Consider the following 19,261-nt stretch of genomic DNA (forward strand, 5'->3'; position numbering starts at 1 on the left):
ACAATGTATTCAATTATGCATGCTAGTGTGTATATATACATACATACATATGTATAAATATGCTTATATATTCTTATGTATAAGTGAAATGAATGACAGAAATCATACAAGGGACAGCAGGGAGGAATTAGAATTATTTTGCTATTATAAAGCACTGACACTATCTGTGAAGTGGTAGAGTGCAATTTGAAAGTGAATTTGCTGAAGTATATATTGCAAAATCCAGGGTAACTACTAAAAAAAGAGTATAACGAATATGCTGAGAAAGGAGAGAAAATGAAATCATCTAAAATGCTCACTTAAAACTATGAATGGTAGGAAAAGAGTGGAAGACAAAAATAGGAACAAAGAACATGGTAATGAATAGAAAACAGTAACAAACATGACAGATGATATTCCAACTACATCAGTAATCACTTTGAACACCAATGTAGACCATCTAAACGTGCCAATTAAAAGACAGACATTGTCAGAGTGGATCAAAAAACAAGACCCAACTATATGCTGCCTTTAAGAAACCACTTTAAATATAACGACCCATGAAGATTAAAGCAAACAGATGGAGAACAATACACCATGCTAACACTAGTTAAAAGATAAAAAAGGGCATTGCATAATGAGAAAGGGATCAAGAAGACATACAACCCTTAACATGTATGCACCTAACAAGCGTCACACTATGCAAGGCAAAACCCAATAAAACCAGAAACAGAAATAAAAGAACCCACTATCACGGTTGGCAACTTCAACACCCCTCTATCAGAAGTGGTCAGAACTGGCAGGCAGAAAATCAGTAAGGACCGAGCTGAGCTCAGCAACATCATCAATCAACTGGATCTAATTGACATCTACAGACTACTTTATCCGACAACAGCAGGGTACACACTCTCCTCCAACTCACGTGGAACGTTCACAGAGATGGATTCCATTCTGGACTATAAAACACACTAACAAATTTGACAGCAGAGAAATCACACAATGTCTGCCCTCTGACCACAATGGAATTAAAGTAGAAATCAATAACAGAAAGGTAACTGGAAAGCCCCAAAAGGAAACTGTGTGTGTGCTAGGGAGTCTGGGTAAGTAAGTACCTCTTTTGCAAACCACAGAGAGTCACAGAAGGTCTTAGGGTCTTAGATGAGGCAAGCATGACTAGAAATGTGCTTTGGAAAAACAGGGCTGTAACACATGGGCTGGACTAGAAGAGAAAGTTAATAGATCCAAAGAAAACAGGTAAACAATAAGAGACTCCAGGTAAATAGGACCCAAAACAGAGTAGTAACAATGGAACAGAACTGAGGAATGTGAGAAAACTACAAATAATGACCCCTAATTTGTATTTAAAAATATAAAACGTATGTCCTCACCTCATCTACCCTGACCGTCTTCACTGTCAGTTTACATCACTGACACCAATGAACTTGGGACATGGCAACAGACTCCTTGCTGTCCTTCCAGCCGCCGTGCTCACGGTCACCTTCACCTCACTGCACAGCAGCCAGAGTTCTCTTCTCAGATCTCATATGCCCGCTCAGTATCCTCCAAAGGCCCACTGCAAGTGGAATCAAACCCACACTCCTCACTGTGGCCAGCAGGACCGTCTCTCAGATCTCCCTACTGAAATCGCCTACCACACCTACCTTCCTTCAGTTCCTCTCAATCCTCAGCTCACTCTCGCTGAGGACTCTGTACCAGCTGTCCCCTTCTTCCCCTACACCTTCTCACGGCTGGCTTTTTAAACTGGTTCACTTGTCGGCTCAAATGTCATCTTCTCAGAGATGCCATCGCTGATGACTGTTCCTAAAGCAGCCACCCTCTAGCTGTCCCATCATCCTGCCTGATTTCTTCACAGCAATCACCACCCTCTGCCACTACCCTCTTTACCTCTACAGGCACACTGTCTCACTCCCCAGCACCCACCGTGAAACGTACATCCTGTGGCTGGACTTTGTCTGTCTTACTCATCACCCTGTTCTCCCATGGAAAGGACAAGCCTGAAACACAGTAGACGTTCAATAAAACATACACACAAAAAAACACCAATTCTCTCACAGATGCCAGGGAACAAGTAACACTGTGTGGCATTCATCTTCCTTTCTTTTCCTGTTGCATTATATTGAAAACCATCTATTTGAGATCATGTAGTGCCTTCTAAAGAGGGTGTATTGGGACTTCCCTGGCGGTCCAGTGGTTAAGACTCCATGCTTCGGGATTTCCTAGGTGGCGCAGTGGTTGGGAATCTGCCTGCCAATGTAGGGGACACGGGTTCGATCCCTGCTGCAGGAAGATCCCACATGACGCAGAGCAACTAAGCCCGTGAGCCCCAACTATTGAACCTGTGTGCCGCAACTACTGAAGCCCCAGCGCCTAGAGCCTGTGCTCTGCAACAAGAGAAGCCATCGCAATGAGAAGCCTGCGCACTGCAACAAAATCGCAATGAAGAGTAGCACCTGCTCTCCGCAACTAGAGAAAGCCCGTGCACAGCAACAAAGATCCAACACAGCCATAAATAAACAAACACATAAATAAATACTTTCTTAAAAAAAAGAAAAACAAGACTCCACACTTCCAATACAGGGGGCACAGATTCGATCCCTGGTCGGGGAACTAAGATCCCACATGCCATGTGGCCAATACATACATACATAAATAATTTTTTTAAAAAATAAAATAAATAAGAGGGTGTATTGCCTAAAGCAGTAAAATTATTCAAGCTATTCAGCTCTAATGATTAGGCAATTCGGTGGCTTTAAAATAAGATGGACAGCCTTACCTTACAAGTTAAGTTACTTGCCACAAAATTTATATGCAGATGGCAAGGAGACTTTCCTAAATGTGGGGAGAGCCTTCTGGGGAAGGAGGTATGCAACCTCCCCCTCCCAGACTATAAACTATAGGCCTCCTAGAGGTCTTCCTGCATCTCAGGTTTGCCAACTTAACTAAAATGCACCAGTGGAGACAAACAATAAGGAAAAAAAAATAGCCACGTATGTGTGTTATACACATACACACATACGTTTTTATAAGAAAAATATTTAGGAAATATAAAATCAAATAGTTAACAAGAATATAGCTTTTGAGAAATAACATTTTCTCATACAGCAAAGCAAAAATGTTTGCGCTAAGGAAGCAAAATGATGAAGAGGCCCCCAACACCACTTCCTGTCTGGTTTGGCTAGCCAGCTTTTTCTTCTTTCCTCTTTTCTTCCTATTTCTTTTGGCCAACCTGGCCCATGTGGCCGCTACTGCATGACTCTGCCCCCGTGCCAGTCCACGTCCATTTCCATCTGACAACAGTACAGACTGACTAAAACCCTTCTTATTGGCCACCTCAAACAGAAGCTGTCAAGTTTTCTAAGATAACTGCCTCACATTTTTAAAAACAGACACCTTGGCTGCTTGGTTAGCAACATATACCATGTATTTTGTTTTTATGAGGCCAGTTTTATTGCCACTGATTACCCAGCTAGTTACTTAAATGAATGGTAAGGAAATCCATCCTTCTGTCTTATCCAACAAACATTTAGTGAGTGCCTCCTGTGAACCAGCACAGTGGCACTCTGCCTTCCAGCACCACCACCTGACACCAGGGGCAGCCTCCCTATCACTGCTTAGTCCTTAGTGCCAATCGAGCTCATCAAAATGATCCACACCTCCCACCTCCAACTCACCACAAGGGCCAGTCAGATACAGTTTTGCTGTTCTCTGAACCCATGACTCCTCTGAGTTATTTCCATTTCAAAATAGAAAATCTCATTTGTTAAATATGTAGTATAACCTTATAGAAGTCTGTGTCATCTGATTATTCTGTTTGGGACCTGGAAAGAGATGACTGTCAGAGAGCCAGCAGCCCTGACACTGCACTAGGGGAGCAGAGCTTGAACCAGAAGTGGGGCAGACTGGCAGAGCCATAGGAGGACCTGGCAGGAAGCAGTAGATATAGGCCTCTGCATATACCTGGCTCATCCCAGAACCCAATGATGAACTTAAATTTACTAACATTTATGTAGTTTGTAGTTTAAAGTATAAACACAGCTAATTTACTACTATTAACAACATATTAATCTATAACAATCCGTGAGGTGGTTACCCTTATCCCTGTTTTACAGAAATGGACACCTAAGGGGGAAAGATGTTCGTTGAAATTAATTTGTCCAGGATTATAGCATACGTTGCTAGAGCTTACCCTACGCTCTTCCTATACAAATTCCATGTTCTTCTCACTACATGACCCAAAAGATGAGGTCCAATATATAAAAGTTATAGACATTAACTATGTGATAAAGAACTAATCTCTGTACAGTAAATACTGAGTAGACTGAGTTATCTGCAAACCTGAATGGCATCAAGAGGAAAACGGGGGGGGGGGGGAGAGTAAAAATAATAGTTGTTATTTACAAAGTAATTTGATTAGAAAGGGATTCAAAGGCGTGAAGCAAAAGATAATTTTTTTTCTAGCAATACCAGTATTAGGACTACATAACACATAGAAGCACATGACTTCAAATAATCATTGGAAATTGAAAAACCGGTTCAAATATTTAAGTATTTATGTATTATCTTAATATTATCAACATTATAAATATAATTTATTTTGACAAAGGGAACACAAAAACCTATACTTTAAGAATAGAAAGTAATATTATTATCAAAATTTGGTCAAAATAACTGTTATTAACACAAGTAGAATACAGAATTCAATTAAGGCTCCTCTCTAGATTTTGTCTTTTGCTAAAAATACAAAGAGGTAACACCAGTTTGAATTATTGAAAGTAACTTGTAAATAGTTCTACGTACGTTCTTTTGACATCTTGTTCAATCATTGACCGAAGTTCTTTATCCTGGAAGAATTTGTTCCAAAGACTCTGAAATAAGGAAAGCAACCTATTTAAAATAATCCTCACCTTTGATTGACTTTTATGCTCTCAACTGAATAATTTAAATGGTTAAATTTATCCTTCTTTGAGTTATGATTTTACATTGCAGAGAGGAAACCTAAAACCAGAAAAATTTTTATTAAAATCTAGTTTAATCTCAGAAATACACCCTTATTCTAACATCAATTTTTCTAGTGATATTATTGTATATATTTAAAATTTTCCACTGTCTATTTAAAGTGAATGATACTTTACTGCTCCCCATCTGATTAGAGGAGGCCCATAGGCCAAATGGTCCCCCTGGAACCTGCCCTGAATTGCCAGTGCACTAGAAAAGATATGAAATGTTTTCTACAAAGCTTTGGTTTTATAAAAGAATAAATTTTTATGCACTTTTAAAGGGTGAACTAAAAGTTTTAAAAGCTGCTTAACAGTTCATGCTGCTATACCACAGTAACTATACGTATCAGGAGAAAGAAATGATAATGTTATGTAGAAAATGGGGGGGGGGAAACGTCTGTTAACACGGAAATAGGAATTAGAGCAGCAACTGAAGAAGTTACACAATACCTCTGAGGTAGTAATTACTCCTCGTCTTCACTGGAGTATGAGTGGAGGTGGGCCTGATCTTTCTCGTGATCTTTAAAAAGTTGTTCACAGAGTCACTACAAACAGTTATTTCCCTCATGTGAGCTGGTCCTCCCAGGTGAAGCCTTCTCTACCACTGTCAGGAAGGGAGACTCTCCCCTCTGTGACCCTGGGAGGACAGTTCTGCCCTCAGCTTTGTGCTCTTCTCTCTGACCCTCGGCTCTTGCAGGCCCCTGGGGCCTCTCCTCCCACGGTGTCCTTCCCAGAAACAGACCATCGGCTTCCTACAACACTGTGTGTACACAGCATGGAATAATGCCCATCTGGTTGTAGGTGGTATAACATGTGGGATTAAAAAAATAATCATAATTGGTATGGAATAACACTGCTTTCATGGTGATTGATAATGAGACATAAGTGTACTCTTATGGGCAAAAGAGGCTGAGATACGAATAAAGACAAACTTTACCCCTTCATCTTGGGACAGGGGATTGTTGATCATCAAGTCTTGCTGGCCAACAACCTTCCTTGGGTTTGTGATGAGCTGGGAAAGAAAGAGAGAAAATACATACGCAAAGATCAGAGGCTACTGGACTCCAAAGCATACTTAAGAAAATTCCATTAATTAAAATACAACTTACTATTTCTTTAATGTTGCTATACCATGCTCTTAGTTCTTTAATTCTGCTTATCCACTGACTTTTATCTTGAGGAAGAACACAAAGAAAGAGCTGTCAAAAAAAAAAAAACAAAAAGAAAGAAAAAGGAAATTTTCATAAAAATCGTAAGTAAAATGTGAAACTATGCCAAATGGCACCAGCTGAAAACTGAAGAAGACATTCACATTCATGGTATTTTACATTCATAGCATCATTCCAACCCTCAATCAATTATATTTTGGGATATTTAAGAAATATATAAATTTGGACAATTGCAAAAGTGAACAAAGACCAAAGAACAAGATTCCAAAAGCTACACCACGAGATGGAACCAACCTCCCCTCCAGATCTATAGTAAAAGTGGACAATAAAAATTCATTGAGGTTCAAGTACAATCCCATTTTACATTCTTATATTAAGAGGGGCTGCTGGGGTGTATTAACAGGCACAAGGTCCGATTTGTAGCTTCAAGGTTTCAGCTGTCTTCAAACAAGCAGGTAAAGGACGGAGAGGAACAATCGGAGAACAGAACGAGAGCAGTGAAGCCATTCCTTTTACAGCAGAAATTGTAATTTACAACTAGCAATCAGCTAATGAAAATAACAAGCATTCTTAAAAAGACAAATTTGATTTAATTTAGTTTAATACAACATGAAAATAAATCTGGGTTTGAGTTTATTTTTAGCAAACAAAGGAGACTTAAAAAGTTAAACAAGGAGTTGGGGGCGGGGCCCAAAGCCTCCTGTACAAATACCCAAGCAGCACGACCCCTGCCTTTACTGCCTGCATTGAGCATAAGAAAAATGTACTTTAATTATTAAATCTAAATTATTAAATTTCAAACTGTCTAATACATTATGTGTTCCTTACTGTCTTCACTTGCAGGCTCCGCATGCAAAATTTATGTAGATGAACCCTAAACAACTTTCAAGAGAAGTCATTTAAAAAGTGAGCCTCAATCTAAACTGATTCATTTTGAGAGAACAAAAAGGGATAGATTTCCAACCGATGAAAGAGACACTGCAGACCATCAGCACTCGTGTGGTGACTGACGGCTCTTCCCTGGAAGCAGACTGGCCTGACCTCCCTCCCCTTCTCCTCTTGCTGCCCTTCACTCGGTGTTTCTAGTACAAAAAATAGGAAAAACCTTTTCCATCTGCTATTTGTGAAGAAAAAAGGGAGGGTGACTACATGACGACACCTGATATCATAGGAACCTGAAAACATTACACAGACACACACACCCCTGCCAGCATCAAGGATTTCTGCGAATGCTTCTGGGGACCTGGAAGGCGATGCTTAAGTTCCGTGCCATCAAATGGGATGAAAAGACCATTGTTTCAAATGACTCCTTCACCATCGCCAGTTATCCAGGACTAAGGCACATGTCCTGAGAAGGATCAGCCTGGATAGCCAAAACCTCGAGAGTGAAGTCTCTTGGAAAATTCAGTGATCCCCCGCATGGGTGATCTTCTAGGGCAGCAGGTAATGTGTTGATATACTGCAACCACAAACTGTAAATAAATATTTTCTTCTTACCTTCCAGCAAATGCTGCGGAACCTGCTGCTTCTCAGCTGCCCATTAATCCCCTTCTGTCTTACTGTTGCCAAGTAATTGCTGTTTACAAACAGGTCTTCCCATTCTTTCCTAGATGCAAGAAACCAAAGCATGGGGATCCTTTTGTTAAAATTCTTCTGCTTGGAGAGGAGTGCTACAGGAATTTAATTTTAAATAAATCTCAGAAATGCAACTTTTAAAACGTATACATTTAGCTGTGCACTGTTTCTGAACGTACGGCTGTCTTTTTGGACAGAGTTCTCCAGTAGATTTAATGCATATGTAGATCGCTATAATTACGCCAGCTACTGAAATTCATCATGTCTATGCAGGCTATTCCATCGCCTCTGCAATGCTGGTAGTGCAGTTCAGTGAATCAACAAGAAAGAAAAATGAATATTAATATAAGTATATGACTGCTTTAGCCATTGACAAAGATATACCAAAGATACACAACCAAACAGTGGGCCGTTGATCGTCCTGGCTTCTCACCTGAAGTATCTCGTTAAATCAGCTCATTTCTCTTTCATGTCAGGCTGGGCAATTAAAGAGAATAGAAGACTACTTTCTTTAATTTTTAGTACTATTTACTATTGAAATCTCTGCAACTTCTTTCTACATGATCAGTTTTCAAATTTTAACAGGTGCAGGCAAATGTGAAAAAAACATAAAAAAAATTAAAAAGCCTCACTGTAAAAACTGGAAAAGGCAAGCTTGAGTACCTTGCCATACCTATGGATGAGGAGATAAACAACTGAAATATGCCTCCCAGGCACGCAGACACCAGGGGCCCAACACCTGTGCCTCATTAATATACAAGTAAATCTGCTCTACTGGGAAACAATTGGAAATTAATTGTCCCAAACCATTTACTGAGTTTGAATAAAGGAAGCAGACCTATATTCCCTGCATCTTGTACCAAACTAAACATCGAGAATCATTTGTCAACAGTTGAGGCTACTGAGGACGGCTTTATAAAATTTCTCAGATTTCATAATGCCACAATAAACTTAATATGTAAAATTTATTATCGAAGCTGCAAGCCTGGCAGTCTCTTCGGAGAGACTAACTTGAAAGAAAGCCTCTAAACCCCTCAATCACCCCTCCCTGTATAAGCACAGTTGCCACATGCCAGACCCCACTCGCGTTCAGAAAGGATAGTCGTACATGAGGCGAACTTAGAGCCAGTACCATAACCAATGGCACGCCTAACATGCAAAACTCTGACTGTGGAGCAGGCTGCATCCTCCCCACAGAGCCTTCCAGAAGAGTGGCGGAGGCAATGGCACGTTCCCTAATGCCACGAGCAGGAGAACTTCCAGCCTCAGCCCCGCAGCACTGATCTCCAGCCATGCCAAGCTTCTGCCAGTGGGGGCTTGTGGCTAAGTGTGACAAATGGGACACACAGGCCAACCCTATAGTGGAAGAAATGAATTCCTACCACCACTCCATGAAATGTCTTATTTCCATCACCCTATTCATAAAAGAAAATAACACTTCATCTTGATTTTACTTGCTTTTGTTTCATTAATGAAGGCGAAATTTTTTCATGCTTTTGGGCCATTTTATTTCTTCTTTATTTTTTTAAAATTTTATTTATTTATTTATTTATTGACTGTGTTGGGTCTTCATTGCTGTGTGTGGGCTTATTTCTAGTTGCAGTGAGCAGGGGCTACTCTTTGTTGCAGTGTGCAGGCTTCTCATTGCAGTGGCTTCTCTTGCTGCAGAGCATGGGCTCTAGGCGCACAGGTTTCAGTAGTTGTGGCACGTGGGCTCAATAACTGTGGCTCACAGGCTCTAGAGCACAGGCTCAGTAGTTGTGGCGCACGGGCTTAGTTGCTCTGCGGCATGCAGAATCTTCCCGGCCCGGGGATCGAACCCGAATCCCCTTGCGTTGGTAGGTGGATTCTTAACCACTGTGCCATCAGGGAAGTCCTATTTCTTCTTTTTTAAAACTTCCTTTCTTGTCCTTTGCCTATTTTAAGCAGTATGGGATAGTGGCCTAGAGAACAGACATCAGTGCCGCATTTCTGGGATAAAAAGATAGCTACACATTCAGAAACAGTACACAATTTACTAGCTGTGCAAGCATGATCAAGTTACTTAACCTCTCTGTGCCTCTGTTACCTCATCTGTAAAATGGAATAATAATAATAGCAGCCACTCAAATAATTATTATGAGAATTAAAATATATGAAAAGTCCTCAGAAGGGTACCTGGCATATCATAACATTTTAGATAATTAATATTAGTGTTAATAATAATTATAACACTGTTTTTATCTTGGTGTCTTGGACTTATTGGTCCAAGAGAGGAGTTTTTCATACATTAAAGACATCACACCTTTGTCTGCCATATATATGTATTTTAACCCAATTATTTTGATTTTCAACACACTGAAGCTTTTTGTGTATAATTTAAACCTAACATTTATTTCCTCTTGATGCTCTTTCCATTGTTTTCATGTTTACGTAATTCTTAGCCACTCCAAGTTCAAAGAAATGTTCACTGAATTCTTGGGTTTTTTGAAAATCACTTTAGTCCATTTGTATTATCTATCATATTTTAAATACATTATACATTTCCCAACAGTTTCACATATATTACCCACAACTCATTGTTCAAGTTTTGTTTTTATACAGTTTGTGGTAATACTCAAAGATGAGATAAAAAACAAGTACAAAGAACACTACAGGAGTACATCTCAGAAAATGTGAGTATGTTTAAATAGCTTGTGGTCTATGAACAGAAAGTACAGACTTCAAATGGAATAATCTGTCCAAGACCATGCCGTTCCATGGCCTGAAAACACCACTAGGTTCCAGATCAGAGAGGGAAAGTGAGGCAGTGACTCCCCTAGCCGCTTCCAAAACCAGCCCCTATTCACAGGTACCAAGGCATTGTGAAAGTAGGCACAGCTGGTGGCTAGATTCACTGCCATCTTGTCAAGTTCAGCAGCCTTTTAAGGTCAAGTTACACACCACTTATGTAATGAAGGATAATCATCTGTTAGCTCAAATAAGACCCTGTGCTTTGATTAGTGTTGGTAAAGGAAAAATGAGACTGAGGCATGTGAAATGGAAACATTCTCCCTGAAATTCACAATCACTTAAATTTATTCATTGGTACTTGTAGTTCCAGTTAACGCACAAATCTCAAACTGATGGAGACCTCTGACAACAGAGGCGCATAAAGGCCACAAGATAATCTATTAATTGTCTTTCTCTTCTACGAGATGGTATTTCATCAATACACTGATACACAGTAAACATAATAAACATTTATTCAGTGCCTACTGTGTGCTTAGCACTCAAGAGATATTTAAAGAAGCACTAAGTTAAGGGAGTAGACAGATGTGTAAATCTATAATCATCTGATTAAGGCAAAGCACTCTGGCAGTGCAGAAAAAGGAGAAATAATTTTATATCTAAAAATTAAAACTCAGTGTAAAAAATAAGTAGTATCTCTACAGGCACTGAAATGCCACCCCAAAAACTTAGCTGTCAGAAGTTAAACTGCCTACAGAGGACAAAATGTTGGAAAGTTGAGCCCTTTGAGGGGAGCTGGACCAAAGTGAAAGTTTTTTCCAATCACAAACACGAATGGTGGACAATACACCTGGGAAAAGAACAATAAGTACTGAGGAGCCAGTGGTGGAATTTCTCAGTTTAATTAACAAAAATAAAGGTAGTCGCTAAACTGTGTCTTACACAAAAAAAATATACAGTCTGTCATAATGAAAATCTAGCAATGATGCTCTCAAAATGCTAAAAAATAAAATCCATTCAAAATGCTAAAAAAAAAATCCATTAACAATATATAGGATTTCAGGTAAATCACTTTTAACCTCTGGAACAACCCTCCTGGGGTGAATAATTTTAACCCCCTTTACAAATGACAAAACTGAGGCCCAGAACAATTAAATAGGTTATCAAGAGAGAAGAGGAATGAGTATTAGGAAAACCACCTTCTGGAATAACATGGCTGACAACACGAAAGGGAAGCCTGATATTCCACACATCTAAGGACATAAATAGCCCTTGGCAACAAGAGCAAGATAGGAAGCGACCTTAGATGTTCTTCCTTACATTTTTAGGTTTTGAACATGAAGTCCAAAGGTATAGAAATAAGTTTTCACCAACTGGACTGAGACAATAAGTCAACAGATGCTGTGCGTGGTTAAGAACACAAGGGACATTTAGATGCAGAATCGCCTCAAATGGAACAGATTAGAGACCTGGGCCTTAAAAACTCTCTGGCCAATGTGCTAGTGCCATCTAGTGACAATGACTCTGCATTGCCGGCACTGGGTCCCTAAAAACATAACCCGTATCTAAGCAAGGAGAGGCAGGATTGGGCTGTGTCATTTCCCCTGCCAGTGTAAATGGATTAGCAGTGGCTGCCCTGGAAGCACTGTGTTGAGGATTCTGAGCCCACCTAGGTGCTCCTCAGAGAAGACCATTCATTGCCATGAGGACTACGATAATTTCTAAATAAGTGAAATTAATTTCTGCAGCAGCAATCAAGGTCTTTCATTTAAGAAGACGCTTACACTTTAAATACATGCAGTTTATTGTATATCAATTATACCTCAATAAAAATTCTTTACAAAAAAAAAGACCTATTTAGGTAGTTAAGCCTCTTGCAATTTTATTTTTTGACACGGAAATCAACTAGAATATGCAGTGAATAAATATAGCTGATAATAAGGAGATACCTATTTCTAATTATACATTTCAATGTATTCTCCCAAGATATGCACATAAAATTTATATGAAACTGGTTAGCACCTTCTAAATTTAATTGTTTAAATACTTTTGTAACCTAAAGAATGCATACATGATGTGGCAATTCTGGAATAAAATATTTCTGAATTGTTGTCACAAATGAGGATACACTAGAGCAAACAATTTTATATTCTATATTTTATATGATGGTTTTACCCCATTTGCTGGCTTTATGCAGACAGGGAACAATGTCTCTACGGAGCTAACATACGAAATTCAGAGAATTACAATAATTGAGAAGAGTTCACAGAATACCTACAGCCTAGCACTGAGGATCTCCAATACTTGGTCAAGAGGAGCTACTGTGGCTTTTATTGATAACGAAGTTGCTGAGTGGAGCAGAGAAGGGCTCGCCACCACGGGGCCACAGGGAAGGGCGTGGGGTGCTAGAGGTGTTCTCAAAGACTGCCCTGTCGTTCACAAGGTCAGCAGTCAACCATGGGAATTTTGGCTTTGAGATCTGCCTAGAGTAACAGTAGAACTAAAGGCCACGTCAAAGGAAAGTGGCCTTTAAGCCTGACAAGATCACAGTTAGATGGGTAAAATATATGAAGGTGAGGAACCACAGGGTAAGAAAACTGCACCTGATGCACAACAGTTTATATAATTTCATAAACCTAAAGAGCACGCCAATATGTGAAAAGGCTGCCATATTATGATCATATTTGCTTTATCAAATGCAAAGGGAAAAAGGACACAGTACTTTTTTTAATCTGTATAAAATATATTAGGGAAAGATTTCTCTTAAAGTGCTGTACCATGATTCCAATATTCCCCATAAAAGAGTATGTACCTTTACACCATTTTAAAGGTGTGGTTTTTAAAATGCTATTGAAATAGAACAAGGAACATCTAACTTAAAAATCAAAGGAAATAAGAGAAGTGTAAATTAGGTATGTCAGCATCAGACTGTGAAGTGTGGCACCAGATCTGGGTGAGCTACAACATTAGGACTGCAGGTGCCAAGATCAACCGATAAACACTGATGTTATCTATAATTACCTCATTTTTAGCTTAAATCACAGGTAATGAGGGAACTCAGAGACTCTAAAAGGCAATTAGAAACTGTACTGGCTTTTTTGCTTCCTATATCAGGAATTTTTAAAAACTTACTTTTATTTAAAGCTTTTTTTTCCCCTCCATAATGAAACATCAGGGCATATTACTTATACATATATAAATACATATGAAAACAACTCACAATTACTCACAAGCCTAAAATGGATTTCTTCATGTTTCTAGGTGAAAAATGTTCTCATGTGATGAGGCTCCATTGAAACAAAGGCAACAGATAGTTCAGTGTGTGGCGGTTTGTTAAAATTAATTTACGATGATGTTTTGATTCGGGTTTGGATTTAACTGTGAATTAAGAAATCTTGAGCCTCCACCTCAATAGCCACAAGGTGGATAACAAAGAACTGAGTTAGCAATGGTTTTGGACTGTCAGATATAATCTTTAAAAAAAAACCTAAAAACCAATGTATTATCTTCTGCAAAATACAGTATTTAAGAGCTTCTAAACTCAGGGTCATGTTAAAGTGGGTAAACTCAACAAACATACTTTTAGAAAAGAAGCAAGAAAAGCTGTGTCACGAGGTTATAAAAATTTAAGCACATAATAAAGGTCATTATATTACTAATCAAAGGATCAAACACTTAGAAATGAGGTGAGAAAAGGACCTGTTCCAGATAATCGCTATGAAGTCGTCTGAAATGAATGTCTTACAATCCAGGGTTTACTGATGTTTCTTACATAATTACCAAGAAAGGAAAATCCCTTTCTTTGAGACACCGCCATGCAGACCTGCCACACCTTCTTGGCCCCCCTGTCCTCCCCTCGTTTTCCTTGCTATTGGTGATAACTAGCATGGACTTGAAATCCTCTCTTCTGTATGAAAAAGAATTTACCACACAGTCTATAATGTAAACAATACTGCAAGGGAAATACTTACAAAATTGAGAACAAATTACTTTCTAGTCATTTAGAAGAAGGCATTTATTTTCCAAAATCTGATGTGCTAATTAAAAGTCAATCCTGTTTCTTAAACCATGTTTTCCAAGACTGGGTTGACTTGTACGGAATTACACATATAGAAATACATGTACTTTTGAAATAAATACTTTCTCTTAAAAAGCTTTTAAGCAGATTATATTTTAACTGAATCCATCATTCATTTGATGACCAGCACTATGCAACAGAACTTCCTGAGAGGACAGACATGTTCTCTATGTGACTGTCCAATGTGGTAATCACTACTCACACATAGCTACTAGGCAGGTGAAATACGGCTAGTGCAACCGAACAACAACATATCTTAATCACTTTAAATGTAAATTTAAGCAGCCCCATGCCACTAGTGGTTTCTATATTGGACAGTGAAACTCAACGTGTTTTAGGATGATAAAACCACTCATGTATACATTCCATTTTTAAAGTAACAACTATAAAGATTCAAGAGATAAAAGATATATATATATACATGATACACACTCATAGAGTGTCGCTGGGGAAAGAAGACAGAGATACAGTAAAAGTTAGACAATTCAAGCGGTTAAAAAATCAAGGTGATTCTGTAAGAGAGGTAACAGTATAACATTCACTCCAAGTAAAATCAGATATACATGGAAAAGTTTTTTTTTTCTTTTTTGTCTCTTAGCTCACTGCCTCTCACTGCCTGTGTTTCTGTCTCCACCACCACCTTCCGCCTCCTGCTTCCACCCACCTTCCTCTCCACACACACACACCCCCCTGCATGCACGTGCACATGTGCACACACATGGAAAAGTTAGAAAGGCAGATCTTTAGTGGTGACATTGGTACATCTGTAAGTTACCAGAACTGATTGATACAGGAAAGAATCAGACCCAAGATTTGGGCTACGAGCATAATATAACCCTATTAGGCAAGAACCTGGCTCAGATCCAAGGAAACTGTCATTTAAAATGAAGATCAATGGATCACGTGATCAAATAAAATTTAGTTTAAGGTCAATGCGTACTTTATAATTTGTTAGTCTAACGTACCCAGGAAAACAATTTTATATAGGCCCCTGGAAAAGTAAGGAAATACCCCCACCCGACGGTGACTAGAAAACATCACTCATTTACAGTTTTTAAAAAAAAAAAACTGATTTAAAAACCCGTGCTTGAATACCTAATTTACCCAGCATGATCAAAGGCCAATGTATGCCATATAAGTGTGATTTTTCTTTTCTCAACTCAAAAATGTTGAGAGTATCAAAACATTTCTAAAACTGATAGGAATTTTTGTCCAGCTGAAATATACATTTGGGAAATGCATGGCTATTTTGCTCCTACATTAAATAACTCCACACTGTTTGGCTTCTGGAATTTTCCTTTCTGTTTCTAGTGGCACTCCTCTCACGGCCACTGTTGTCAGGTGACTGGCTACCAATTTGTAAATGATATGTTAGCTTTTAGAAATCCTAAATCTGCACCCCTCTGTCACTTGCTCAGTTTGTCTTTTTTAAAACAAAGACAACAAACTAAACTTTGAACTGTCATACATTCTAGCCTATTTCAACAACATAACTATATTAGCCTTTTTTAATGAAAAAAAAATGAAAAACTAGATAAGTGGAAGCAGATTAAGAACTGGAAGGGCTTTCCTGTGACTAAATCTACCTAACTGAACAAACTCTCTGGCTTTTCTAACATCTTCCCCATTTCTAAGTCTGTGATTACATCCTCCTTGGGTGAAGCTCTTAGAAACTTGACCTCTAAATAACCGACATATTACTGCATTTCCAAAGAAAAGAGGGGAGATTCCTTTTCTTTTTTTTTTTCCACTCAAATTGCTGTTTATTAAAAAGCATAAAATTCAAACAAATTAACATTAAGATACAAATCAGTGCATTTTTCACATTCCTTTCTGTTGTTCATGTAGTCCAAAGTCCAATTTAAATCATGCATCTAAAGGAGGATGTTCCTCATTGAGATCCCTTTTCTCAACACTGGACATGGGGGAGACACTGAAGTGAAGGCATCAGGGTGAAGAGACCTGGTTCCTGCAGCACAGTGCTTCCCACACAGGCCTGAACACCCCTGGGAGCAGTACTTCCATCACTGGTTTTTTAAAACAGCTGCTCTGCATCACAGTGGAAGATGAGTGGTTTTCTCATGACCTCCTTGCCCAAATTAAATTATGCTTCATAAAAAGTACTGTGTTAATATGCAGACGTATTCTTCACTGCTGAAATTTTGTTATTTGAAAGTTCACATACTTCAGAAGAACCCAAATCTAGTCCTGACTTCATAAAAGACCTTTTGTTACTTTGTTATTTACTATTCTGTTAATTCATATACTTGATAGTTCAGATATTCCCAAATGGATGCCACCAAAAAATTAATTATATGACCACAGATATCTTTATAATGAACAAGCGGGATGTTTTCATAAAGTTGTTGCATGCAATGCTACTGTAAGATTGAAAATTAACACCAGAAGAAAATTTTCAGTTTTTCTACAATATTATAATTAGGAATGGTACCTAGAGATACAGAGGCAGGAAAATGGGTTCCTTCTCTAGGGAGCCAGCTCCATCGGCAGCTCAGGGGGCAGTGGGAGAAACCGGGATGGGAGGGAGTGGTGTTCAAAAAGTTACACAGACCACACTGGCTTTATTTATTTATCCTACTCCCTCCATCCTCTCCCAAATCTCTCAGGTGGGAAAAAATGGTCCCTGCTCAACTTACAAAGTCAGAATACAAAGAAGAGAGGCAGGCTCCAGGGGTGGCGCTGTGGTGGGGTGGGGGAGGGGCGGGTAAGCAAACAACAGGAGTTACTTCGCAGATTATAAATGTATTCTTGTGGATTGAACAAAATCCAATAACCTGGCTCTGTGCCTGCTTCAATGACAGTGGGGCTCTGCCACTCAAGGGAGCTTTAAGATCTAGAAGCATGTTAAAAATTGGAGTGAGTTAAGAGATGGTGTTCAGCTACCCTGCTTTGCTTCAGATGGGTTCAGAGACTTGAGCATTATGATCTGAATTACTTTTCTAATCTGAACAAGTAGCTGGAAATACAATCTTTGAAACTCCTTGAGAGTATGTCAACCAGACTAAACTACTTCTATATCTATCTCAGAACAGTGCCTCTATAATCACAGAATGAAAACTAGGTCCATATGTTCAGATGATATTAGGACATCTTTTATTTCAAATATTCTCTCACTACCAGGCTATTTTTTATTCCACAGCTCCTTTATTGACTTCTCCGTTATTTCTAGGCACATAATATTTTCTCAATTGTATCATTATCAACTATTTCCTATAATTTTGTGAAATTTAAAGATTCACCATTTCAATTCCCAGTTAAAATTTTTGATCACTGATATAGATACATCAAACATCTATGATACACTGAAATAAAAAACTTCAATATGGTCAAAATAGCAGTTCCTGTAAAGTAACAATGTCACCACAACGAAACAGTTACGTGTAAATACCCATGTTGTATAAGTTTGTCACCGACAAATATAAGGTCAATTGAAGCTACCCATTCTGAGTGCCCAAAACCCCCAAAGAAGGCATTGCTAGACCAGACAGTGAAGGCTGTCTTTGCTCAAACTGTTCACCTTGTGGAAAACTCCTGTTCCTCTAGTGTGTTTAGCAAACATACCTTCCTCCTAACCAGCACCCACCCTCAGTGTTAACTAGCCGTCTGGTATTCCCCTAGTTCTTGGTGAAATGTCCCCACTGTAACATCAGTCCTCATCCATGCTAGTTGCTTCCACGTTTGTTTCCCCTCCTAGATCATGAGAGCACCAAGGGCAATGTCTGTGTTTTATTCTGAGTCTAGCACACTGGCTGGCCTGTAATGGGTATAGAATCACCATCTACAGAATAACTGAAGACATGTTAGCTCTTATGTTGAAAAACACCAAACTTTCATTTTATATATGTGTATATATATAAACATAAAACAAATGTCAGAAAAGCACTTGTGAAGGCTCTGGATTAATAATAAATGAAAAAATAGGATTATTAAACCACTGCCACTTTCCCTCAAAAGGCAAGGTAATCTGATATAGAAAAAAGACAAATATTAAATATTAATTTTTATCAAAATATTCTATGTAAATTTCACCCTTAAACTATATCTTTGACACTTATAAATTGTCTATCAAATCAAACATCAGAAATTAAGCAGTGTATGAGCTAATTATTTAACATACCAATAAGGATATAAGCAAGCTATTTGTGGAATGTTTAAAAAGATTTATAACTTTCCACTTTGAAACCCTAATTCTATGCATTATTTTCTAAAATTACAGGTCCAGTAACACGGTTGAACATTAATAACCAAATATTTAATTAAATCTATTTCACCCCCACCCCCAAAAGCACAGCACACTAATATACATTACAGACAGTGGGGCTGATGGGGCATTTCCACCAGGAACGCCAGAAGACACAGAAGTGTTTCCAGGGTGTGGGACTCTCAGTGCTGACTGACTCAGAGCAGCTTATCCCCATATTTCAAATGTATGCCTGTCTTTTCAAAGATAAACATTTACACAGCCTTGGATGATTGGAGCTTGCAGCTGACTTTGTAAATAAACAAATATGAAAAAAATTTTCCCCCAAAGCCTGGCTATGGATAATAAAAAGGCCTTGAAGGGGCTTCTGAAGGAAAGGAACTCAAACTGTTAACATGTATGCCCAAGCCAGTTTGGGTTATATTAATTTAAGGCTGTAAATGCAAACAAACCCGTTAATTATTTAAACGAAATATTAAATTATTTAAATATTTTCAAAGCTTTAAGTGAT

General features: G+C 38.6%; 1 protein-coding gene across 16 annotated transcripts in view; it reads right to left on the reverse strand.

Annotated features, from left to right (window-relative positions):
* TBC1D5 (TBC1 domain family member 5) overlaps nucleotides 1–19,261 on the reverse strand; it is a 556,466-nt gene that overhangs the window by 237,376 nt on the left and 299,829 nt on the right. For 15 of the 16 annotated variants that reach the window (XM_057739461.1, XM_057739464.1, XM_057739462.1 and 12 more), the window contains 4 exons: nucleotides 7,664–7,772; nucleotides 6,107–6,196; nucleotides 5,935–6,009; nucleotides 4,798–4,865 (listed from right to left, as the gene is read on the reverse strand). In XM_057739461.1, coding sequence (XP_057595444.1) covers nucleotides 4,798–4,865; nucleotides 5,935–6,009; nucleotides 6,107–6,196; nucleotides 7,664–7,772 — 342 coding nt within the window. The remainder of the gene's footprint in view (nucleotides 1–4,797; nucleotides 4,866–5,934; nucleotides 6,010–6,106; nucleotides 6,197–7,663; nucleotides 7,773–19,261) is intronic. The other variant, XM_057739468.1, reaches the window with a different exon arrangement.

Source organism: Hippopotamus amphibius, chromosome 6, assembly GCF_030028045.1.
Source record: "Hippopotamus amphibius kiboko isolate mHipAmp2 chromosome 6, mHipAmp2.hap2, whole genome shotgun sequence".
In the NCBI taxonomy this organism is placed as follows: domain Eukaryota; kingdom Metazoa; phylum Chordata; class Mammalia; order Artiodactyla; family Hippopotamidae; genus Hippopotamus; species Hippopotamus amphibius.